This window comes from Dermacentor variabilis, chromosome 3 (assembly GCF_050947875.1).
Source record: "Dermacentor variabilis isolate Ectoservices chromosome 3, ASM5094787v1, whole genome shotgun sequence".
Taxonomy (NCBI): domain Eukaryota; kingdom Metazoa; phylum Arthropoda; class Arachnida; order Ixodida; family Ixodidae; genus Dermacentor; species Dermacentor variabilis.
Genome location: NC_134570.1, coordinates 182,350,412 through 182,376,752, shown reverse-complemented (window position 1 = coordinate 182,376,752; position 26,341 = coordinate 182,350,412). Strand labels below are relative to the sequence as shown.

At 47.8% G+C, this 26,341-nt stretch overlaps 1 protein-coding gene across 1 annotated transcript in view; it reads right to left on the bottom strand.

Annotated features, from left to right (window-relative positions):
* Positions 1 to 24,873, bottom strand: part of LOC142574937 (uncharacterized) — a 165,928-nt gene extending 141,055 nt beyond the window's left edge. Inside the window, exon 1 of the mRNA XM_075683925.1 lies at positions 24,578 to 24,873. Within this exon, the coding sequence (XP_075540040.1) occupies positions 24,578 to 24,688 (111 nt within the window). The 5' untranslated portion in view covers positions 24,689 to 24,873. The remainder of the gene's footprint in view (positions 1 to 24,577) is intronic.
* Between the last annotated feature and the right edge of the window lie 1,468 nt (positions 24,874 to 26,341).

Here is a 26,341-nt window from a genome sequence, read left to right as displayed (position 1 = left end):
CCTTGTGGTACACCTGTTTCCTGTGTAAATAGACGAGATAGCACATTACCAACTCTGACGCGGAACGTGCGGTTAGACAGGTAACTTTGGATGACATTCAGCAAATTACCTCGGACTCCCATTTCCGCCAGATCACGGAGAATTCCGAACCGCCACGTCGTGTCGTAAGCCTTCTCCATATCAATAAATACTGACAAAAAGAACTGTTTATGTACAAAAGCATCGCGAATATTCGTCTCTATGCGGACAAGGTGATCAGTTGTGGATCTACCTTCCCTGAAACCACACTGTAGGGGATCTAATAGTTTGTTACTTTCAAGAAAATGAAGGAGACGTCGGTTAACCATTTTTTCAAAGAGTTTACATAGGCAACTTGTCAACGCTATAGGCCTATAGCTGTTTACTGAAGTTGGGTCCTTGCCGTCTTTTAGTATTGGAACAATTATTGCTTCCTTCCAGGCGGATGGAATGTACCCGGCAGAGAACACAGAGTTGAAGAGTGACAGTAGTGTTTTGTGGGTTTCAGGGTGTAGGTGTTTGATCATTATATACAATATTCTGTCACTTCCTGGAGCGGACTTGTTACAGCCATTCAGCGCAGCCTTAAATTCCGCCATGTTAAATGGGCGGTTGTAAGGTTCGTTGCTATTTCCTTTCCGACTCAGAGGCAGTCGTTCCGCTTGTTGCCGGTATCTCAGAAATGTGTCTGAATAGTGGGATGAGCTAGAAATCCTTTCAAAATGTACTCCTAGAGAGTCGGCTTGGTCAATGAGTGTGTCTCCTTGCGTATTTACCAATGGTAGAGGATGAGTTTCGCGGCCTTTTATTTTGTTTACCCTGTTCCAGGCTTTTCCCTCGTCTGTATAAGAATTAATACTAGAGATGTATTTCTGCCAGCTTTCCCTTTTGGCAAGGCGGCGCGTTCTTCTACCTTCTGATTTTATTTTCTTGAAGCTAATCAAGTTCTCGGTAGTTGGGCAGTCGCGAAGGCGACTCCAAGCCTTATTTTGATTTTTGCGGGCTTCCTTACACTGCTCATTCCACCAAGGAATACGCCGTTTAGAGGGTGATCCATTCGTTTGAGGGATACATATTGATGCAGCATCAGTTATAAATGCCGTCAAATAAGATACTATATCATCGATTGAGAGAGTACAGATCTCATCCCAGGTCAAATGTGTGAGCTCTCTGTATCGTTTCCAGTCAGCACAGTCGACCTTCCAACGTGGCAGATGTGGGGAACACTTATCGCCTTTTCTTAATCTTAGGATAATTGGGAAATGGTCACTCCCATATGGATTTTTAATCACGTCCCACTCCAGGTATGGAACTAGTGTACTTGATGTTATACTTAAGTCAATGGATGAGAACGTTTTGTTAGCCACGCTGTAGAATGTGGGTTCTTTTTTGTTTAGTAAGCATGCATTGGAGGATAACAGGAACTTTTCTAATAAGCGCCCTCTCGTATCACAACGAGAATCTCCCCAGAGGGTGTTATGTGCGTTTAAATCACCCACTACAATGTAAGGTTCGGGGAGTTCTGCGATAAAGCTCTGGAATTCTATTGTGGAAAGTTTATGGCATGGAGGGATGTACAGAGAGCTAACCGTTACTAACTTATCAAATAGTACGGCTCTGACTGCCACTGCCTCAAGGGACGTTTGCAGATGTAAGTGTTGGCAGGCGATACTCTTATCAACTATAATAGCAACACCGCCTGACGAGGCGAGAGCGTCACTGCGATCTTTGCGGTAAATTGCATATTGTTTGAGAAAGTTAGTATGTGAAGGATTGAGGTGTGTCTCTTGCACACACAGCACCCTTGGATTAAACCTGCGCAGGAGTTCCTTAATATCATCAAGATTATGTAATAAACCTCTCACATTCCAATGCATTATCTTTGTGTCCATATTGGAAGTGTTTTATGGTGTGTGTCAAGAGATCAATTAGGTTGGCTCAAGGGACCTTTCCAGGCCCCTTGATACGGGGTATTTCTTTTTTCTTGGCGCGCTCCAGGGAGCCACGCCGTTCCTTCGGCGTCTGAGACGCCGGAGAAGTTTTTGTGACATCCATCGCCTCGTCAGAGGCGCTGGATGACGCCCGCTCAGCGGGCACGCGCGGGGGTTTTTCGGGCCTGTCTGCACGAGCAGTGGCCCTGGGACCAGCAGGCTCGGAAGTCTGCTGGCCCTTCGTGGTAGGGGGCGGAAGAGCAGTGACTGCTCCCGCCAGGGGGGCTGATGGCGTAACCGCCGTCACACTCCGTGTGACTTGCGCGGCCGCCAGAAGATGTGGCACTGCCCCCCGGCGCGTCACATCACTGTAGGACGGATTCGATTGGTTGTTGACACTAAAACGCTTGCGCGCTTCAGGAAAAGAGATGTTTAGTTTTATCTTCAGTTCGATTATTTGTTTCTCTTTCTTCCATGACGGGCACGATCGCGAATAGGCGGGGTGGTCTCCGTCACAGTTAGCGCAGTGGGTTGTGGAAGAACAGTTGTCTGAAGAGTGGTCTTTAGATGCACATTTTGCACAAGTGGCACGCCCTCGGCAGCTCTGAGATCCATGCCCAAAACGCTGACACTTGAAGCATCGGCGCGGATTGGGAATGTACGGTCGTACGCGTAGTTTACAATATCCTGTCTCTAATGAATCAGGTAGTTCACTTGTTCCAAATGTTATTATTAGATGCTTTGTTGGAATTTCCTTGTCGTCACGCCTTAACTTAATTCGTTGCACCTTTACCACGTTTTGGTCTTGCCATCCTTCCAACAGCTCGCTCTCACTAAGATCAAGGAGGTCGTCATCAGAAATGACACCACGCACAGTGTTCATAGACCGGTGGGGGCCCACAGATACAGGAATGTCACCAAACGCAACAAGTTTCGTCAGTTTGCTATATTGGAGCTTGTCACGCACTTCCAGAAGAAGGTCGCCGCTTCCCATCTTAGTTACTTTGTAACCAGAACCGATTGCTTCTGTCAGGCATTTTGCGACCACAAACGGGGATATTGTACGGACTGTCTTGGTTTCGTGTTGACTATGTATTACGTGGTACTTGGGGAATATTTCTTTTGGTTTGAAGAGAAAGTTGAAGGTTTCATCGGTGCGCCCCCTCTTCAGGGAGCGATCAGGGAGTGTGGGGAAATTTGAAGCCATATATAGGATTAGTGTATTCGGAAGGAATGCCCGCCGCCCACCTCGGAGCCCAACCTGGGGACGTCACAGGATTAGAAAAATTCTATTCTGCGTACGCCAGCGGTACGTTCCCACTATAACCTAATATATATATACCCAAGACTGGATATATTACACAAGGTTAACCCTTGCCGCCCGGAAATATGGAAGTAATTAGAAGTGAAGAGAAGACAGGAAAGATGGAAAAGTGGGAGAGAAAGACGAAGAATGGAGAGGAGGACAGGAAAAGGCGACTGCCGATTTCCTCCAGGTGGGTCAGCCTGGAGGTGCCGTCTATGTGAAGCCGAGGCCGAAGAGGTGTGTTGCCTCCGCCGGGGGGCCTTAAAGGTCCAAAACACCCAGCATCGGCTCAACCTCCAGGATCCCCCTTTCCCCAGACACGGCTAAGCCGCGCACGGCTACACGCGGGAGGGTCCAACCCTCGTGTGCTCGGGTCCGTGGTGTCGCAACACACCAAACGCCTGCTGACGCAGACGCCCCTGCGGGGGTAGCGTAGCATATCGTTCCTCATATCATAACGCAATTTGTAGACCGTCCACATGTAATGAATGCATTACAGAAGATGGAATTACCTTATGGACAGAGTTCATTTTCACCACAAACCATGTTTTGGTTAATACGCATCCTGTGGCATACCATTTTCGTGAGTGAATTCACGTGACAGCGCCGTTCCTAAACGCACCTGGAATGTTCGGTCTGACATGAAATCGGCTAGACATTTGAGCATTCTACCTCGTATTCCTAAATCTGATAAGTCCCTTAAGATGCCAAACCTCTATGTTGAGTCGTACGCCTTTTCTAAATCAAAGAAAACAGTGAGACAATATTGTTTGTGTAGAAAGGCCGCACGTATCTCGTCTTCTAGCCGGACTAGGTGATCTGTTGTGGAGCAACCATTCTTGTAACCACAGTGATGGTTATCTAGCATGTTCTCCGTTTCAAGGAAGTATGGCAATCTTATGTTGATGATGGCTTCATGGGACTTTGCAAGACAACTTGTGGGTTCTGGTTTCTATTGTGGGAGGTTTTTCAGCTTTCAAGAATGGGATAATGATGGCTTTCTTCCACTCTTTCGGCATTTTCCCCGTTTCCCAGATTATATTAAAAAAGACGAAGCAAGGTTTCAACCGCTTTAGGGGTAGGTGAGGTAGCATTGCGTAATGTACCCTGTCCGGACAGGGCGCTGTTTTTTTGCCAGTAGTAAGTGCTCTGTTCATTTCTGGAAGTGTTAAAGCGGTGTTATACATTCTTTCTGAACTTCCTGTGGTCGGAAGCTGTAGTTTTTCTGCTAGTTGCTTATGTTTCAGAAATGCAGCAGAGTAGTTCTCTGAGCTTGATATATTACGGAAATGTAGCCCTAAAATGTATGCTTCTTCTTCTATATTTGTTTGCGTGCCTGGAGGTGATAGTATAGGGATAGTGTAAGAAGCGCAGTCGCCTCTGAACTTATGAACCTGATCCCACATTCATTTGGATGTTATTGAGCTATTTATAGAAGGGACGTAGTTTTTACAGGACTGTCTCTCGGCTTGTCTGCGTGTGTACCTAGCTTTAACTTTTGATTTATTGAAAGAGAGTAGATTTCCTTGTGTTGGGTATCGCCGAAAGATTCCCCACGCTTTGTTTTGTAGTTTTTTGTTTGTGTACATTCTTTCGTCCACCAGGGTTTCAGGTTTTTTCTTAAGAAGTGAGAGGATGGTGGCATTGTCTGTTCTGCTGCAGCGAGTATACACGCGGTAATCTTCTGATTCATTTCCTCTATTGTTAGCTCATCTGATATGTTATCCAGAGTGGCCTTTTCAGTAAAGAGAGGCCAGTCTGCTAGGAGGAGTTTCCAACAGGGCGGTCTTATAGGTATGGTAGGAAATGGAGATGTTCTTTTAATAATAGCAGGCATCTGGTCTCTACCATAGGTGTTGTCAATAATACTCTACTGAAAATATCTCGGCCACGGCGGCCGAATTTCGATGGGGGCGAAATGCGAAAACACCAGTGTACTTAGATTTAGGTGCACGTTAAAGATCCCCGGGTGGTCTAAATTTCCGGAGTCCTCCACTACGGCGTGCCTCATAATCAGAAAGTGGTTTTGGCACGTAAAACACCATATATTAATTATTATTACTGAAAATCGGCAAAAAGACATGGAGAGCACAGTCAGAGATCTAGGCAACTCATAGCTCCTGTGCTTTGGCAGTAGTAAGTTGCAGCACCGGTGTTTAAAAGGCATAAGTGTTTGACCCTTTGTGTCAGTTTTTTACTACCCCACTACGTGTTATGTGCGTTAAAATCACCGCCTATTAAAAATGGTTCAGGTAGCTGGTCTAACATTATCTCCACATCTCTTGCGGTTAAATGTGAATGTGATGGAATGTACATTGAACAAATGGTGATGGTTTTGCGAGCTAGAACGGTGACAGCAACGGCTTCTATGTGAGTGTTAATGGGAACTTCTCTGGCTGCTATACCATCTGGCAGAACTATGGCTACACCACCTGACCGCCGGTTCGCCTGAGTACGGTCGCACCGTACAACAGTGTAACGTTTTAAAACGGTTTTGTGTTTTTCGCCTAGGTTTGTTTCCTGTAAGCACAGGGCCACAGGAGAGAAGTTTATTAACATGTCTTTAACGTCACCTAACTTGTGTAAAAGCCCTCTACAATTCCAATGGATAATAAAAGCCATCTTACAATTAAAAAATAAGAAATGGCACTACGAAAAAATTAAGAGGTGAGGTATAGGTGACATGGGGGGGGATTTCAAAAGGCTAATACAAATAAGCGATAACCTTTAGGTTATCGCGTTCTCATTTTGAGTGGTTATTGCGATTTTGTCCCTATTACGGCGCTCGAGAGAGCGCTTGTTCTTCGGTGTCAATGACACCGTGGTTTTTTGTGTCGACCTCCATCGCTCGCTCTGAGGCGCTGGAGGACCGAGAGTTTGGCGCCGAGACATGTGTCTCAGGCTTTGGGGTTCGTTTGATCTTAGGGCCCTGCGGGACTAGTGTCTGCAGGGCCTAGAAAGATGATGGAGCGGTACTGGCTGCTTCCACCACGGGGGCGAGAGGCGTCACTACGGGACCACTGCGCCTGGGCTCGCCGGACTTCTCAGGGCTCCGTGACGATGCCCCCACCTTCGTCACATCGGCATAACTGCGTCACGAAAGGTACGACAGTCGCTTTCTGGCTTCGAAGAACGAGATTTTTTCTTTAACATTTAGTGTAATTACTTTTCTTTTTTCCAGCAAGGGCAAAACCGCGAGTAAGCGGGATGATCTCCTTTGCAGTTAACACAATGTGGTGAATAGGTGCAATTCTCAGATTGGTGATCGTTGGAGCTGCATTTAACACAAGTTGTTTGTCCTCGGCATGCATGTGAAGCATGCCCAAATCTTCGGCACTTGAAACACCGTCTGGGATTCGGATATGGTGTCACATTGACTTTGACATAACCTGCATCGAGTAATGTAGGCATTACGCTTGTTCCGAAGGTGAGTATAAGATGTTTGGTGGGGATTTCTTCGTCGTTTCTGCGGATCACTCTTCTTTGTACCTTAGTAACATTTTGTTCCTGGAAACCATCCAGCAGCTCCTCATCGCTTAAGCCAATAAAGTCTTCTTCACCTATTACCCCCCTGCTTGTATTAAGTGTTCTGTGAGCTGAAACTGTCACTGTCACGTCGCCAAAACTGGTATGTTGAGAGAGCTTCTCTGCTTGATTTTTATCGTTATGTTCTTGGAGGAGGTCCCCGCTAGACATTTTGGACGCTTTGTATGTCGGTCCGATTTTATCTTTCAGGCATTTGACTACGAGGAATGGAGATAGCTTTCTTACTGGCATATTGGTTTCGTTGTGGACTACATAGTACTTGGGGAAAGATTGAGCATTGATTCGAAAGGAGAATTGGAAAGGTACTTTGGTGCGGCATCTTTTCAGACGCCGATCATAGACCGCAGGGGCTTGCGCGGCCATAGGAAAATGTGTATGTTCGGCAACAGCGCCGACCGCCCACCACGGAGCCCAACGAGGGGACGCGGCAAAGCTTGTGTTGAAGCCTGCACGACGTCAGCCGTACGCCGTCACTATAACCAAATATGGTGTACCCAAGGTAGGATAGCCACACAAGGTTAACCCTTGCCGACGTGGAAAAAGGAAGTAAATGGAAAAGAGAAAAAGGCAGGAAAGATCAAAAAGTGAGCGATAAAGACGAAGGTTTGAGGAGAGAGAGAAAGGAAGAGGCGACTGCCGATTTCCCCCGGGTGGGTCAGTCCGGGGGGGCCGTCCACGTGAAGCAGAGACCAAAAAGGTGTGTTGCCTCCACCGGGGGGTCTTAACGGTCCGAAAACCCGGTATCGGCTCAACCCACAGGATCCCCCTTTCCCCGGACACGGCTAAGACGCGCACCACTACACGCGGAAGGGTCCAGCCCTCGTGTGCTCGGACACGTGGTGTCGCAACACACCAAACGCCTGCTGACAAAGACGCCCCTGCGGGGTATTGTAATTGCACCGGAATTATAGTCGCAATAGAGAGCGCATATAAAGAGCAGGAGTTCTGCAGAATATACGAGGGCGAGTCAAATGAAAGTGAGCCAATGCGAATATACGACAAACAGCCAGTACAATATTAAAAAGTACTCTCCATGAGAATTTTGAAATTTGACCCACTGAATAATGAGTCGTGTTATTCCCGTGTCATAGAACACCGTGGGTTGCTGCTTCAAAAATTCTGTAACTGATTCTTTCACGTCATCGTCCAACACGAATCTTGTTCCCTTGAGGAGCATTTTCAATTGCCCGAAAATGTAGAATTCCCAAGGCGACAGGTCTGGGCTGTATTGCGGATGTTGCAGCGTATCGCTTTTGAACTTTGCCAGTTTATATAAACTACATCAGCGACGTGGGATGCAAGATGACCCCATTCCTGAATTTTCCGTGTCGTTTGTTCTTGATTGCAAGGACATTTTAGACAAAACACAGTATGATTTCCGGCGCGGGGGTTTGTTTTGGTCGGCGCTCAATGACACCAAGGAAACATTTCGGGGGGGAGGGGGGGAGGGATGAAGCCTTATAAGCCTTCACCACCTGGTTACGCCCCTGACGAGGTGTAGAGTGGCTTGGATGCCAGGATGAGCCATATTGTGCAGAGAGGGAAAAATGGCGCGCCGAAGCGTTATATGAATGAAAGGGCGCGGGAGAGACCCAGACATATCGCACCACAGAGAGCACGGCATGCACGCATGGGGAACAAGCTCGAGGGAAAGGGATGAGTGACGTTGCCGCAACGCTTGAAGTTCAGGCTGGGCGCGCTGTTTCTCCGATAGTGCATGTAAATCGACATCAATAGAAGTTTAGCCGTTCACCGGAACACGAGAGAGGGTGCCCTCTCCCGTGTTCCGGTGAACGGCTCCACTTCTATTGGTGGAGCAGGAGACGCTGCTTCGATTTCTCGCCGAACGATACGTATGACGTTCTCGCATGAGGTGGGCTCACGCGGTGGACTTAGCCGTGTCCGGGGAAAGGGGGATCCTGGGGGTTGAGCCGATGCCGGGTGTTCGGACCGTTAAGGCCCTCCGGCGGAGGCAACACACCTCTTTGGCCTCTGCTTCACGTAGACGGCACCCCCGGACGCTTATTTAGAATTGCTCGTAGATACAGTGGGGCGTGCCACTTTTGACGGAGCTCGACGTTTATGCGCAGGCGCGAGTAAGAGCGGGCGCGAGAGAGAAAATCTGGCGGCTTTTGCTCCTTGAATATATGACTCAGCCTAGGCACTACGGATGAGGTTTCTTAGAGCGCGTTGTATTCGTTTGTCCCGTAGACATGCCGGCATTGCGGAGTTCGGTCGAGTTGGTTTATACGCTCCGCCGCTGGCTGCCCGCGCGGTGAGGCAGTGGGCGCGGACGCCGCTTGGTGATCGCTGTGTCTGGAGGGACAATGTTCTGACTGGTGTTTTATAAGTCGCGGGTCGCTTTTTTCGTCACGACGATATATCGGATTTTTGACGAGCACTGCTCCAGGAGGGCACATGTAACCGGCAAACGGAGGCCTCAGGAGAGCACCTGAGGTTATATTAAAGCAGGCGGCGCAGGATCTCCGGGGCACCCAAGCGGTAGCGGGGGGATCAAAGCTAGAAGCCGGGCGGCCCGTGGGTTGGGGCCGCAGAGGCTGAAGCGTGCCTGGGCGTGTTCGCATAAAACACTGGCTGTCCGCTATCGCGGACAGCCGATCTTATACTCCCCTGGCACGCTCAGGCCTCTGCGAGCCCCAACCCACGGACCAGTCCGGCTTCTAGCTTTGATATCCCTGTTGCCGCTTTGGTGTCCTGGAGGCGCCGCCAATAATGCGAAATAATGACACGTTGTTTTCATTAGTAAAAACATGATCGATTAAATATGATTGCGTCGAGCCGCCAACTTGCGATGCTAAGTTCAGCACAACCGCGCCCCGCGACTGCAGCCGGCATGCCTAGGGACAAGCGCATACACCGCGCGCCAAGAAACTCCTCCGTAGTACCTAAGCAGAGTCGTATTTTCAAGGAGCAAAACTCACCACATTTCCTCTCTCGCACCCGCTCTCTCTCGTGCATGCGCGCAAATGCCCGTCGTCTCCGCAAGTTCCACGCCCCGCTGTACCTACGAGCAGTTGAAAATACGCCCCCCGGACTGACCCACCCGGGGAAAATCGGCAGTCGCCTCTTCCTGTCTCTCTCTCTCTCCTCAAACCTTCGTCTTTATCTCTCACTTTTCGATCTTTCAGGTCTTCTTCTCTTTTCCATTTACTTCCTTTCTCCACGGCACTTCTGGAATGTCTGTGAAGCAGAAAGACGAATGCGGGAAATCTGGCGTGCTTGGGTCCCTGTGGTTATGACATCCCAAGTGTACGCTGTCGGCGAGTCGAGCGTGGACGAGAGGAGTGTCTCGAAAAGCAAAGTCGGCTTACGGCCGAAGAGGTGATAGAAGGGGGTATAGCCAGCTGTGTCTTGGCGCGAAGAATTGTAGGCGAACGTGACAAATGGTAGAGCAATGTCCCAGTCGCGATGATCGGCGGAAACATACATTGCTAGCATGTCAGTTAATGTGCGGTTGAGGCGTTCGGTAAGACCGTTGGTTTCAGGATGGTAAGCGGTAGTAAGTTTGTGTTATTAGCACATGATCGAAGTAGATTGTCTATGACTTTGGAAAGAAAGTATCTGCCGCGACCGGTGAGAAGTTGACGAGGTGCACCGTGGTGCAAGATAACGTCGTGAAGGAAGAAATCAGCGACGTCTGTAGCGCAGCTGGTCGGTAGGGCTCTAGTAATGGCATAGCGAGTTGTATAGTCCGTAGCGACGGCAATCCACTTATTTTCGTCATTCGATATAGGAATGGTCCGAGAAGCTCAACGCCAACGTGAAAAAAGGGTCGGCCGGTATATACAAAGGCTGCAGCAATCCGGCAGGAGGCACAGCTGGTCTTTTCCGGCGTTGACACGCTATTACGCTGCTACGTTGTCTGTTCCTTTGACATGGCGTATGCCCGTGGTGAATTTGGATATGTATGCATGATGCCTTGTCTCCGGAGCGACATACTTTGACAAGTTTGCGCTGAACACATAAGCCAGACGCTTATGGTCACTTACCACGCAGAGCTCGCGTCCTTCCAGTGAATAGCGGAAGTGTTGTATGGTGGCGTAGATGCCCAATAGCTCGCGACCGAAAGCACTGCAGCGTGTCTTGGCGGATTACGGCTGCTGAGAGAAATAACCGAAGGGCGCCATTCACAGTCAGTATACTGTTGCAAGACCGCTTCGATGGCCGTACTGGACGCATCTTCCATTAATCTTTGGGTGCGTCAAAATGGGTATGTACCAGCAGAGGTACCTCAGAGACGGCTTGCTTAGTGACCACAAAGGCAGACTGAGCCTAAGGCGAACATTATAATCTGGGTTCCTTAGGTCCTTTCTAAGACATATAAAGACGAAAGCCTCGTCACCTTCCTCGCTGCTTTATTGATTCCTTCCTTGAATGTTTCCTTGCCACTTCATTGAACACTTCCTTCAATCCTTGCTTGAATGTTTCCTTGCACCTTCATTAAATGCTTCCTTGAATCTTTTGTTGTCCTTCGCTCAACCATTTAGTGTATTATTTTTGCCTGATATTTGTTTCATAGACCCCGGACATGCGCACACAGAAACTGTTTTGTTCATTTCTCATTACGCCGCAGATCTGGTGACCAGGTGTTCCTCCCGCTTGGCCGCCATAGCTCCGACACAACTCCGCATCAAATGTCTGCGCTTCTCGAGCTCGAAGATCAGGATTATACTCGCGTCGTCGTAGCATGCGGACCGCAGTTCGAGATCTTTCTACATATAATGCAGGATTTTCATCTTGGGCTTGTTCGCGCCGTGTGGCTCGTCGCGCCACGTTGCGAGCTTTTCTAGCTTCTTCTGGAGCCGCATACACCCAGGCCTACCGGCGACTCCGCTAGGAGCTGGCTGAGCGTCGTCCAAGTTGCAACGAACCCAAACGAGCATCTGCTTACGTCTTGTCGGCTGATGCGGTGTTCCCTTTCGCCAGCTCTGCTCTGTCGAGGCTCAAGCCAGCATCAAGAGCGCGCGAGAGAAGCTCACAAGAATTTCTGTACCGCACGCCACGTTTTCAAGGCCAGCGTTTGATGAGTCATTTAAAGTTTTCACCTTAATAAACGGCGTGAAAAATTGACGAGGACCAATAACTCGCTAAGCTGGCGAAGAGTGTTGGAACTGTCAAACTCCTGACAGCCTCTAACGAGTTGACAACGGAAGGTTGCCGATCGCCAAAACACAATGGCTCACGAAACTAGCTCAGAGGCTCCAAAACCGCATTTATGTGTGTTCACGACGAGGCCATACGGCGTTGCACAATCCAAAAGGCACGCGCACAAACTCCAATAAATCGAAGGGCGTCATGATGGCAGTGTTGGGAACATCGCGTTTAACTGGTATCTGGTGGTCTGCCTTTACGAGATCCACTTTGCTGAAGATGTTGAACCTATCCAGATTAGATGTGAAATATTCAATGTGGGGAAGTGCTGTTATACATAGTTTGAGCATTCAGAGAACGGCAGTCTCCACACGGACGCCCAGCATTCGGGTCCCTCTTTAGTACCAAATGCAGTGGCGAAGCCAAAGCACTGGATGAGGGACGAATAATTTCGAGTTGCAGCAGGTGTTTAGCGACAGCGAGACGCTCGCCAAACAAGTCGCAAAGGCGGTAAGAAACTGGGGGACCACGTGTGATGATGTGGTGATAACCGTGTGATTAGGAGGTTTGTTCAAATTGCAAGGTTGTTGTAACCTCGGGAAAGAAACTCAGAGAAATTCTCTGATAAGGACTTCACAGCACAAGTGTTTCAATGCCAGTGGGACAATCAACTCTCAATATATGTCCAGCGATTGACAGACGAGTAGTGCCGCCGAAAAGCCATCGGTACCGCATGGTGACCTCAAGGTTGCAAAAGGATAGGAAATCTGGATCGATGATGGGATGCACGACATAACCGATGAACAAAAACCAGTGGTACGTTCGGCATAATCCCAGATCAATGGTAATTGAACGAAGCCCGTATGTCGCTATAGTAGGCAGAAGAGTTAGCGGCACGGAGAGGTATCTGCGAGACTTGTTCATTTGGATGGGGGCACTACGCTAACCGGGGCGCCTCTGTCAATAAGCAAAAGTATGTCCGGAACCTTGACCCTCAGTGATCCCTGCTGTCGTTTGCAGACCAGGTACGGGGGGGGGGGGGGCGGGCGTGCTCTTTCTAGCACGATGTGGAAAACGCAGGTAATACCAACGGATGCGCTGAAACTGAGGGGTACTTGGCCGCGGGTCACGAGAAGATGACGAAGCACGCGGACTAGAAGAGCGTTGGTGTCGTCTGGGCTCGTGAAGTGAAGCAATGGCAGCCGTGAGGTCGTCAATGGGCGCTTCGAGCTAGGCGAGCTCAGCGGTGCGACTACAGTAACCGAAGAAGCGGGAACCTCGCGGATCTTATCGGCGAGCTAAGCAAGACGATCTACGTCGCTGCATCAGCGGTGGCAAGGACGAGGCGAACAGGTTGGGAATGCGTTGCAAGAAAAGTTGCTTGAGCAACTATCTCTGTGTCGGTGTTGACGTTACCTTCGCCCAAGAGCTGCAGCATCCGGTGCAGCACTTGGGAGGGGCGTCTATCACCAAGTTCTTCACTGGTGAAGAGCTGTTGCAGGCGAGTGCGTTTTGAAGGTACGGCACGCGTCACGATCGTTTCCATGTGGCGCTGATACGGGTTTTCACCCAAAGGCTGGAAAAGGATGTCGGTGAGGTCGTTGTCTACTTTGGGTTATAATCAACTTCAACGGGAGTATGGTAGCGCGATTCAAAGACGGGACAAGAGAAGACACAAAGGGACACACACAGCGCTAACTTCCAACACTGTTTATTGTCAAAAACCACGTCGTACTTATACACTCAGACCACATGAGTCCCAGCCACGTGAACAGATTAACAATCAGAGCGAACATCTTGTGATATGTTAAGCCATGCGCAAAAATTTCAGTTCTTTTTCAGAGAGAGCGAATGATGGTTTGCTGATACATGAATCCCCTAGGGCATCAATGTCCTCGGCTTCTATTATAAGTCTAGTGGGTTCGCACTTGTTTCTACCGGTAATGATTGTTGATTCGAAGAGAGCGGAGCACTTATGTTGCTTACAATGAAGGGAGAGGAACCCATCTGATACAAGTTTGTCGACTTTATTTTTGTGTTCGCGCAGTCTATCATTAATGCATCTGCCCGACTGTCCGACCTAATACTTCCCATACGATAAGGGTATACGATATATAATTGAAGTCTTACTTTTTCTGAACTTCTTCCTGTGTTTAACTTGGCAGCTAGGGGCACTTTCTTTCTTTTCTGGTCTTGTTTTCCTGCACAGGCTGATTAGTTTGTTGGGTGCTGAAAAAAACCACATCAGTGTTACCTCGGCGGGCAATTTTCTCTAGGTTGTGCGACAACCGGTGGATATAAGGTGTCACTGTTGGTCTTTTTTTCTCTCGGTTACAATCTCTTTCCGCTCGTTCAGCAGTCCCTGATTGCTGCACTTGCCGAAGTATTCCCTCTGCAACTGATGTCAGTACATGATTGGGATAACCTGCTTCATGTAGCCGCATGGCCTGTTGTGTGAAGGCTTCGTCAGTGCAATGATGGCATGGTTTGATGATGTATGGGGTTTCATGGCGCAAGGGCCAGGAATGGCCAAAGAGAGCCATGTCTGTGGTAGTGGGTGTGCAGTGTAACTATGATTACTATGAATTGGTGTGTCGTGGCTGTAAAGGGGCCTTAAAATATACGCTCTAAAATGCGTAAATCTGTGTAATAAAATTATGGCGATGACGTATGACTCGTACTATGAACATTTAGATGCATATAAAAAATGATATGATAGCTAAAATATATCAGATTATGAGAAATGCCAGAGCACTACTGCCTCCTTAGAGCCCTTGAAACACAAGGGTCTGGAGGCATGTGCTATACCGTACAACTATCCCAGCGGCATCCTCTAAAGAGAGGAAGCGCTAGGAATGCATGGGGCTAATAACATGTAGGACCACATCTATCAGAAAACCTAGGACTGTGTCTGTGTTAAAAAGCGGTTCTGGGCCGAGGAACATTACTGGATGAAGAGGGATGTGCTGTCTGTAAGCGAAGGAAAAATGTTTCATTCTTTCATATTCGGCTTCCCGACACTCCAGGAGGACGTGGAGTACGATCAGCCTCTCCCCGCATCTACCACAAGTAGGAGGCTCACTTCCGGTGAGTAGAAAATTATGGGTGCCAAACGTGTGTCCTATTCTGAGACGACAGAATAGGACATCTGTTCGGCGCGTTTTTATAGTAGAGGGCCAGAATCCTAACTGCGGTTTTATCAGGTGCAGCTTATTATTTGTTTCCGCGTCCCATATGTGTTGCCAGTGGGCTCGCAGCTTCCTTCGCAAGAAAGGCCTCAGATCTGTGACAGGCACCTCAGCGGTAGGATTAGCGGCTCGCGATGCGATGGACGTGGCCATCTCGTCCGCCAGAACGTTACCCTCAATGCTCCTGTGGCCAGGCACCCAGCATATAATGATACGCTGGTTAGATATGTACGCTTTACACAAGACGGTGTAGAGTTCACTAAGTACAGGATTTTTGTGTGTATAGACTGACATCAAGGCCTTCACGACGCTTAGAGAGTCTGTATAGATCGCTGCTTTTGGAAGTTTTGATTTTGTTATATGCTTCACAGCAGAAAGTAATGCGTAGGCCTCAGCCGTAAATATGCTTGTTTCCGGATGCAGTACGTCGGATTCCGAAAACGATGGGCCGACGGCTGCATAGGATACCCCGGCATTTGACTTGGAAGCGTCTGTGTAGAACTCTGCGCAGGAGTGCTTGTGCTGGATTTCTAGGAAATGCATTCGGATTTCAGCCTCAGGAGCGTGCTTTGTAACTTTTATAAAGGATATGTCACATTGTATCACCTGCCATTCCCAAGGAGGTAAGAGCTTGGTTAGGTGCATTAAGCGATGCTCGAGGAGCGGGACATGCATTTCATCGCTAAGCTGCTTCACACGCAGCGAGAAAGGCTGTCTTATGGAGGGACGATTGCTGAAAAGTGTAGCGCACGTCATATCGGTAACGTTATGAAAACATGGATGTTCAGGTTTGGAGCGTGCTTTAAGGAAATATGTAAAGCTAATGTATGATCTCTGTAGGTGGAGAGACCATTCATTTGATTCCACATATAGACTTTGTATGGGACTCGTTCTGAAAGCGCCAGTGGCCAGTCGGATTGCCAGATGGTGGACTGGGTCTAGCATCTTTAGCGCGCTCGGGGCGGCAGAGTTATACACAACGGCACCATAATCCAATCGAGACCGAATTAGGCTCTTGTATATGTTCATTAAACACTTCCTATCACTACCCCATGTAGTCTGGGATAGAAGTTTCAATAAGTTCATTGTTTTCAGACACTTTTCTTTAAGATGTTTAATGTGTGGGACGAAAGTAAGTTTATTGTCGAGTATAACACCTAGAAATTTGTGCTCTTTGTTTACAGGTATCTGATGTCCACATATTTCCAAGCAAGGATCCGGGACCAGGCCTCTCTTCCTTGTGAAGAGCACACAAGAACTCTTTTGAGGATTGATTTTAAAGCCATTTTTCTCTGCCCACCCTGACACCTTGTTCAAACCATGCTGTACCTGTCTCTCGCATACTGCGAGGTTACAGGATTTGAAGCCTATTTGAATGTCATCCACATAGACGGAATACAAAATGGCCGGGGGTAAGGAAGCACGAAGCGTTGTCATCTTAACAATAAAAAGTGTGCAACTGAGCACCCCTCCCTGGGGTACACCAGTTTCTTGTGTAAAAGGACGTGACAGCACATTGCCAACTTTCACCCGGAAGGTACGATTGGACAAGTAGCTTTTTATTACGTTGAGCATATTATCATGAATGCCCATTTCCGATAAGTCTCGCAAGATGCCGTATCGCCACGTTGTGTCATACGCCTTTTCCATATCGAGAAATATCGAGAGGAAGAACTGTTTATGTATAAATGCGTCCCGGATATTTGTTTCAATACGTACAAGATGGTCGGTTGTGGAGCGCCCTTCTCGGAAGCCACACTGATAGGGATCAAGCATTTTGTTCTGTTCAAGCAAATGGATCAGTCGCCGATTTATCATTTTTTCAAACACCTTACACATGCAACTTGTGAGGGCTATCGGGCGGTAGCTTGCCACTGATGAAGGATCTTTGCCTTGTTTTAGAACAGGGATCACAATGGCTTCTTTCCATGCGGTCGGAAGGTACCCTGCGTCCCAGATAGTGTTGAAAAGTGTAAGTAGTGTCACTTGCGTGTCATTGTGTAAGTTTTTCAGCATTTCGTACATGATTCTATCAGATCCTGGTGCGGAGCTGTTGCATGCACTCAAGGCAGCTCTCAATTCGGCAATAGTGAAAGGACGGTTGTAAGGCTCATTCTCTCGGCTTTTTCTTGTTAAAGGCTTACGTTCTTCTATTTCTTTATATATGAGAAAAGATTGCGAATAATTGTTTGAACTTGACACGCTCTGAAAGTGCTCCGCAAGTGAGTCTGCCTGATCTTGCAGTGTATCGCCTTGTGTATTTACAAGGGGGAGTGAATATGTTTGTCGCCCTCTAATTTTATTTACCCTGTTCCAGACTTTGGCCTCGTCTGTAAACGAGTTAATGCTCGATAAATACTTCTGCCAGCTTTCTCTTCTGGCCAGTCGGCGGGTTCTCCTGCCTTGGGATTTTACTTGCTTAAAGTTGACTAGATTTTCTGCAGTGGGAGAAGCGCGCAGCAACCCCCACGCTTTGTTTTGTTTCTTACGAGTGATCCTGCAGTCTTCGTTCCACCACGGGACCCGCCGTTTACATGCCAAGCCATGTGCTTCTGATATGCATTTAGATGCCATGTCTATAATGAAGCCTGTGAGATACTGCACAGCAGCATCAATTCCTAAACAAGACATGTCATTCCATGAGATATTAGTTAAGTTTCGGAACTTCTCCCAGTCGGCTGTATCGATCCTCCACCTAGGAGCCTGTGGTAGACATTCTTTTTCTTTATGTGTTTTTAGCAGTATGGGGAAGTGGTCGCTTCCGTACGGATTCTTGGTGACCTCCCATTCGAGTTCAGACAGCATACAAGGGGAAACTAGGCTGAGGTCAATTGAAGAAAATGTTCTGTTTGCGACAGAATAATATGTGGGTGTCTTCTTATTCAGCAGACACGCACCGGACGAAAAAAGGAACTGTTCAACGAGGCGACCTCGCGCATCGATACGAGAGTCTCCCCACAGGCTGCTGTGCGCATTGAAATCCCCAAGCACAACGTAAGGTTCAGGCAATTCGTCTATGAAGGACAGAAATTCATGTTTAGTTAATTTGTAATGGGGGGGTATGTAGAGCGAGCAGACAGTGATAAGTTTGTTGAGGAGAACAGCACGAACCGCCACTGCCTCAAGGGGCGTTTGTAGCTGCAAACGTTTACACGCTATGCCTTTCTGAATAACAATGGCAACACCGCCCGATGATGCGAGAGCATCATCGCGATCTCTGCGAAACGTAACATACTGTAGCAGGAAATTTGTGTGTTTAGATTTTAAGTGTGTTTCCTGTAGACACAGCACTTTTGGATTGTGTTTGTGGATGAGTTCCTGCACGTCATCAAGGTTTCTAAGAAGGCCTCTGACGTTCCATTGAATTATTTGTGTATCCATATTGGAGGTCAATAAGTGCTGTGTGTACAGAAACAGAAGTAGAGATTATGGAAATTACAACGATTAAATTACAGAGCCCTTTCGAGGCCCTGTAACGGGAGTTCTGCCCTTTCTGGAGCGTTCGAGGGAGCCTCGCCGCTCCTTAGGCGCTTGATGCGCCTTGAGGATAGGTGTAGTGTCCATTGCCTCTTGTGAGGCGCCGGACACGTGCTCTTGCGAGCGAGAAGTCACCAGGGAGAGTCCCGCCTTGGAGGGCAAGACCCCTGCGCCCACCAGCCCGGAGGTCGATGGGGCTCCCTGGGGGATTTGGCTGCGCCGGCTGTTGCCAGCGCTGGATGGGACCTGGGAGGTTGAGGCAGCCTCGGCTGCGCCCACCTTCGGGGTCGATGGTCCCTTCTCCTCGGTTGGCGGAGCAGCGCTAGCTGCAACCGCCGCGGGGGCAAACTGCGTAACTGGCGACTCACTGACTGTGGGTCGGACAGCCGCCGGAAGCCTTTGTGTCGCTGCCCCCTGACGCGTCACATCGGCAAAGCTTTTCTTGGGCAGGTATGAAACCCGCCTGCGTGCCTCTTTGAAAGATATGTTTTCTTTAACCTTGATTGTAACTATTTCTTTTTCTTTTTTCCATGATGGAGAGGACCGCGAGTACGCGGCATGTTCCCCATCACAGTTCACGCAGTGGAGAGAGTTCTCACAAGCTTCAGAGGTGTGTTCGTAGGCACTGCATTTCGCACAGGTTTGGCGGCCTCGGCAGCTCTGCGAGCTGTGGCCGAAACGTTGGCATTTGAAGCATCTCAGGGGGTTTGGCACATATGGCCTAACACGAAGCTTGATGTACCCGGCCTCTACAGACTCGGGCAGATTACTTGAGCCGAAAGTCAATATAAGGTGTTTTGTCTTGATTTCTTTGCTGTCACGCCTGATCTTAATTCTTTTAACATTGATGACATTCTGGTCACTGAAGCCCTCCAAGAGTTCATCCTCAGTGAGCTCCAGCAAGTCATCGTCCGAGACAACACCGCGGCTGGTGTTCATCGTACGGTGCGGGGTTGCAATTACTTGGGTTTCCCCAAACGACACTAGTTTTGTCAATTTCTCATATTGTTTCTGATCGCGGAGCTCCAAGAGGAGATCACCGCTTGCCATCCTCGACGCCTTATAACCTGGACCAAATACTTCAGTCAATGTCTTAGAAACAAGGAATGGTGAGATAGTTCGCACTGGTTTAGCTGGTTTTTCAGAGTGGATCACGTGAAAACGAGGGAAGGATTCTTTTTGCCGACCAAAAAACTGGAATACATCATCGGTGCGCCCTCTTTTCTGAGGGCGATCAGGAAGCGGAGGGAAAGAGGTTGCCATAAAGGGATTGAATTTTCGGCAATAACGCCAGCCACCCACCGGGGAGTCCTACAAGGGGACGCTACAGGGACTGTAAGAACAGGTCCTGCAAACGCCAGCTGTACGTTATCACTATAACCAAATATGAGATAACCTAGGTTGGTTATTCACACAAGGTTAACCCTTGCTGCCTGGAAAAATTGGAAGTAAACGGAAGCTAGGAGAAGACAGGAAAGGTGGAAAGCGAGAGAAAGACGAAGGTTGGAGGGAGAGAGAGACAGGAAAAGGCAACTACCGATTTCCCCCGGGTGGGTCAGTCCGGGGGTGCCGTCTACGTGAAGCAGAGGCCAAAGCGGTGTGTTGCCTCCGCCGGGGGGCCTTAAAGGTCCAAACACCCGGCATCGGCTCAACCGCCAGGATCCCCCTTTCCCCGGACACGGCTAAGCCGCGCACGGCTACACGCGGGAGGGTCCGACCCTCGTGTGCTCGGGTACGTGGTGTCGCAACACACCAAACGCCTGCTTACGCAGACGCCCCTGCGGGAGATGGCATGGTTTAGTAAGTGCGTTAGTGAAACACATTTTCGCAATTCCTCTTTTTACCAGTTTAGAATGGGCTGAATTATATGACAACAACGGTTTATTTGTCCTGGGAATGTAACACCAGCAAGTTAGATCATCACCGAAGGTAAATTTAACATCCAGAAATTCCATCTTTTGTTCTATAGGCACTTGGAACGTAACTTCTAGTGGACAAAGGCACTCGCGTATAATATTATTATTAGCTGAACACTCTGTGTCAAAGTTGTCTGGCTGAACATTGACAAACACCAAAAAATCATTAACAAATCGAAATATTTTAACAACTTTTGTATCATTGAAGCGTGAGCACAGGTACCTGTCTAGCTTGGCTAAGTACAGGTTGGTTAAAACAGGCGCTAAGCAGGATCCTATACAGACCCCTTGTTTTTGAAGGTACGCAATGTCATTTCTTTGCACAAATGTAGACTTCATGTACAAGTCTAAAAGTTCTAAAAAATATTCAACGGTTGTGCGCGCCTTCGTACTAAATCTTACTGCCACAAATTCATCTATACATGATGGAACACAACTTAACAATTCATTCTGCAACAAAGAATAATACAGGTCCTTAACATCTGCTGAGAAGGCCTTTAGTCCCGCGTTGTAAATGTAAGATTTCAATTATATATCGTATACCCTTATCGTGTGGGAAGTATTACGTCGGACAGTCGGGCAGATGCATTAATGATAGACTGCGCGAACACAAAAATAAAGTCGACAAACTTGTATCACATGGGTTTCTCTCCCTTCATTGTAAGCAACATAAGTGCTCCCCTCTTTTCGAATCAACAATCATTACCGGTAGAAACAAGTGCGAACTCACTAGACTTATAATAGAAGCCGAGCAGATTGATGCCCTAGGGGATTCATGTATCAGCAAACCATCATTGGCTCTCTCTGAAAAAGAACTCAAATTTTTGCGCATGGCTTAACATATCACAAAATGTTCGCTCTGATTGTTAATCTGTTCACGTGGCTGTGACTCATGTGGTCTGAGTGTATAAGTACACTCAGACCACATGAAGATCGGATAACCGTGTGAGCGTAAGCTTGTGAAGGGGATGTGTGGTGGAATCTCGGTCACGTAGTGTTACCAGTTTCAAACGGCATAGTAGATTTACTGGCACGGGAGAAGCCTCGAGAACGTTCAGTAACAGTCGAGGAAGCTAGCACTGTGTGTGTCCCTTTGTGTCCTCTCTTGTCCCGTCTTTCAATCGCGCTACCATACTCCCCTTGAAGATGCATTACGAACAAGCCCACATTGCAACCCTCGTGGGTTATAGTAAAGAGATCACTATGTAGTACTGCGTCGTCTGCGAAGTGATCCGGTGAATGTGGAATGGCGCTTCACCCTGTAGAAACCACGTGTGGGGATTCAGCGTCCACAATGGTGGCCTGGGTTCGGTCATGCTTCAGTCATAGGTTACCACTGTGGAGCGCGAAAGAAAGAACGACCGACACCACATTTGAAGAGCTGATCACTGGAGCCTTCTCCCCACTACCACTTTTATTTCCTGCATTGTCCTAGCTGTGGGCGCCACCTGGCGTCGTAGAAAATGCGGGTGCCACGCATCCACTAAAGGTATCGCAGAAGAGCGAGAATTCTGCGGATATTGATATGAAAAGTAAACGCAGTACTCAGTGAACACATCGCCTCCGTTTGTTGACACAGTTAAAGGTTCATGTGCTATACAATATTTCTTTATCTTTTGTAAGGATGCCCATACCAACCACTCAGGAAGATCGGATAACCGTGCGAGCGTAAGCTTGTGAAGGGGATGTGTGGTGGAATCTCGGTCACGTAGTGTTACCAGTTTCAAACGGCATAGTAGATTTACTGGCACGGGAGAAGCCTCGAGAACGTTCAGTAACAGTCGAGGCATAAGTGCAAGTTTGGACGTGTTCTAGATTGGGTGATTAAAACGTAAGAACGCCTGGTATTGGATGAAAATTACGCAATCGTCAGTGAAATTTGTCCACACAAAATGCATTGACATGCACAGTTTCTAAATCGAAGTTTTCTTTGCCTCTTCCTTCGACTTTTCCACGGATGCTGATGCTTTCTTGCACGCCGCGTCGGGGTATGGCACAGAGCGTGCATATACATGGAGGGAGGGTGACAGAAGAGAAAGGTGGCGCCAGAAACTCGTTTGCACCTTTCCATTGCGTCGCATGCGCATAGTGCCCTCTGGAGCTCCCTGGATATGGTCACATTAGCCTCTTGAATGCTGTAATATACGTGACTTCCCTCAAAAACATCGTAGAAACTAAAGTGCTTGCCGTTCTGTCGTGCACATCCTGATGAGAGGTAGCTCTAATGGTAGGGAGGTGGATCAGAGAGAAGAGGTGGAGAATGGGTCGAACCAACGCAGTCGTGAAACAAGTGAATAACAGCTTCGCCACTCTCGCAGTTCGCAAACAAAGGGAGAAGGCGCGACAGAGAAAAGCTGATGTTAGAAGGCAAGAAAACAGCGGCTGGTGATAAACTGAAGATATGGTACGGTACGCTTATTCTATTTCTGAGAGTAAGCAGCATGAATGAATGAATGGTTTTTATTGGAGCAAGCGCCAGGTCCGTGGTGATTAATTTGCAGTGTAGTTATGAGTTTTATGAAGTTGATGTGGCGTGGCTGTAAAGGGGCCTTAAATATAGTCGCTCTACAGCGCGTAAAATCTATCTGTAATAAGATTATGTCGATGACTAATGACTTGTTCTATGAGCATTAAAATTCATCGTGAAAGAATGATGAAAATAGAAAATATGTGAGATGGTAAAATTACCTGGAGCACTACTGCCTCGCCGGAGCCCTTGAAACACAAGGGCCTAGAGGCATGTGCTATACGAAACAATATATCACAGCGGCATCCTGTGAAGAGAAGAGGCGCTGCGAGAGTATGGGGCTAATACCATGCAACACAATATCTTTCTGAAAACCCAGGACTGTCTTGGTGTCAAAGAGCGGTTCTGGGCTAAGTAACATTACAGCATGAAGGGGGGTGTGCTGCCGGTATGCTAGGGGAAAATGTTTCTTTCTCTCAGATTCGGCTGCCCGACACTCCAGGAGGACGTGGAGGACGGTCAGCCTCTCCCCGTGTGAACCTCAGGTTGGAGGAACATTTTCAGTTAGTAAAAAGTTATGCGTACCAAATGTGTGTCCTATTCTGAGACGACAAAATAGGACATCTGTTCGCTGTGACTTTGTTGCGGAGGGCCAAGAACCTAACTGTGGTTTTATCACATGCAGTTTGTTGTTTATTTCTGTGTCCCAACTGCGTTGCCAGTGGTCTCGTAGTTTCCTCCGTATGAAGGGCTTCAGATCTGTGACAGGGACTGCAGCGGTGGGATTAACAGAATGCGATGCAATTGAAGTGGCCATCTGATCCGCCAGAACATTACTTTCGATGCCCCTATGACCCGGCACCCAGCATAAGATGACATGCTGGTTACATATATACGCTTTACACAGAACGGAAAAGAGTTCATTATTTGCTGGACATTTGTGCTTAGAGAATGACATCAAGGCCTTCACGACACTTAAGGGAGTCCGTATATACAGTATATAGGCAAACGGGGTGCGCTGCTGCACCGAGGGACCATAAAGGTCCGAGCGTTCAGCATTTGCTTAAACCCCAGGATCCCCGTTTCCCCGGACACGGCTAAGCCGCGCACGGTTAGACTGAGTAGGGTCCAACCCTCGTGTGCTCGGGTACGTGTTGTCGCAGCAAACCCAACGCCTGCAGACGCAGACGCGCCTGCGGGAAATTCATATTAGTAGAAGCACAGCGTTGAGTCGCATGGTATTGAGGAGACATTGCATGAGCTTGATGCAGCTCCTCGCATGCAATACTGCGCGAGAGCTCGCTGAGGGTCGTCAAATCAGGGGTGGGTATGGACGACGGGAAATATGTAAAGCTTCTTGGTTCACAAATAGCATTGTTGGTAAAAGAACTACTATACTAATTGCGATCCTGCATCACGTATAGTGTAACCATCGGAGTTTGACATTTTCTTATATTTGCAGGACAAAGATGTGATCGCGAGCTCTGTAAGGGAGAAATGAATAGGAACCCTTACAGCGACAATTTCTTGAACTTCGTTACGTGGTGTAGTATTGAACTGATCTTCTAGCACCCACGATAGATCACAATAAGTTTCAATATGAAAAGCAATATTACCAGTGCCTCCTGGAAAGGGCCGAGCTCAGGGTTTAGGTCGGGAAATTGCAGACTCGCACCAAACGAGAAGAGGTCGAGCATCGCCACGAGGACCACTGAGAGAATAAACATGGTCAGAACAAACAGTTCACTGTGCAGTTCGAGGATGATTTTGGTTCACATAAAGCACTGAACTTCTTAATGATGCAGTATATATCTATTGCAGCAGCATGGACCGCGCACGTAATGCCTTTTTTTAGCCTCGATGAACGACGCTGGAAATTTCATTTGCCCTTGGCGTTAGCCCTCCTCGACAGTACTGGTGTCTGCGGATAGATTTAATTTCGCGTTGCTGAGTTGTTTCAGAGTATGTACAATCTGCATCAGTGTCACGAAAAAAAAATGTGAAAGCACGTCATGTTGATTGTGACATTCGGACAGCGTGGGCTGCATCTGGGTGCTCGACCGAGGGAAACAAAAGAACAATAATGTGCCAGATAAAGTTTGCACGGCGAGAAAACCTATTAGAGTACAGTCCACACAAAAAGAAATGCAACTATACAGAATATCAGAGAGCGTTACCGGCGCTAGCGATAGTGATGTTAAACCGATGCAGTGTGTAGGCTTGCTGGGACACCTGAGAATGCGTGCGCGTCGCTTTTGGCGGTAGGATACAGATTACTAACCTTGATCTATTGTGTAGTTAATTGAAAAAAGAAAGCTTGCGAGACTCCCTTTCATAGAGGATTCTATTCTATTCAAATGTTCCCTAATTATATGGCAATGACAGTCGTGTCTCTTAATAGAGAATCATGCTTAAAATTGTCCAGGGGTGTGGCCGGCAGGTGTTTTTTGCGCGCTGTGGCCCGGTTGCGCCGCCATCACGACACGACTGGTTGTTAAACTGCTGGCCAAGTTGTCGACTGAAATGTTGCATTCGCACCTAAAAAACACTATGTGGGACGAAGAAAACTTAAACACGAAGGAATAATGTTTCACTGCAGCCGATATGACGCGGCGGCTCAGAAAACAAGGATATGTGAACGAACGTGAGCCAGGCGGTAATTTACGCAGACACATAAAATATCTCAGAAGACGGAAGGATGACGAATGTAGAAAACACCGCATGAAGTTCTTTCAGTTGATGAAGTTGCCTTGTAAGCTCTATAATGCCATAAAAATAAAAAAAAAACAAAAAGTGCGGTTTTCAAGTTGTTAACGTCACACTATGGGGTGTCACCAGTTCAAATAACGTTTTGATTTATTTATTATATCGGAGGCCAAGTTTGACCCAAGCAGGAGTGGCCTACAAATTTCGCAAACAATAACAGGAAAATATCTTATACAGTCGAAGATGCTTGTGCATAAGGAAAAAAAAATGTGCGCAGCTAAGCACGTGGTCGCCGGATCAAATCCCGGCCACGGAGGTCACATTTCGATGGGAAGAAATGCAAAAACACCCGTGTACTTAGATTTAGGTGCACGTTAAGGAATCCCAGGTGGTCAAAATTAATCTGGTGTCCCCCACTACGGCGTGCCTCATAATCAGACAATGAGTATGGCACGTAAAGCCCCATACTTTAATTAATAATAAAACGCTATGTATTGCAAATAAAGCAGTAAAAATAAAACAGAATAATAAAGTATAGTTATTTGCTTGGAATTTGCTTACGTGTTACACAATAACAGGGAACATATTTTAATAGTAGAGTACAGTTGGCAGGCAAACCAGGAAATGGGAGGGAATTAAGTTCTATGAAATTGCTCAAAAAAGTGAAGTAGGAC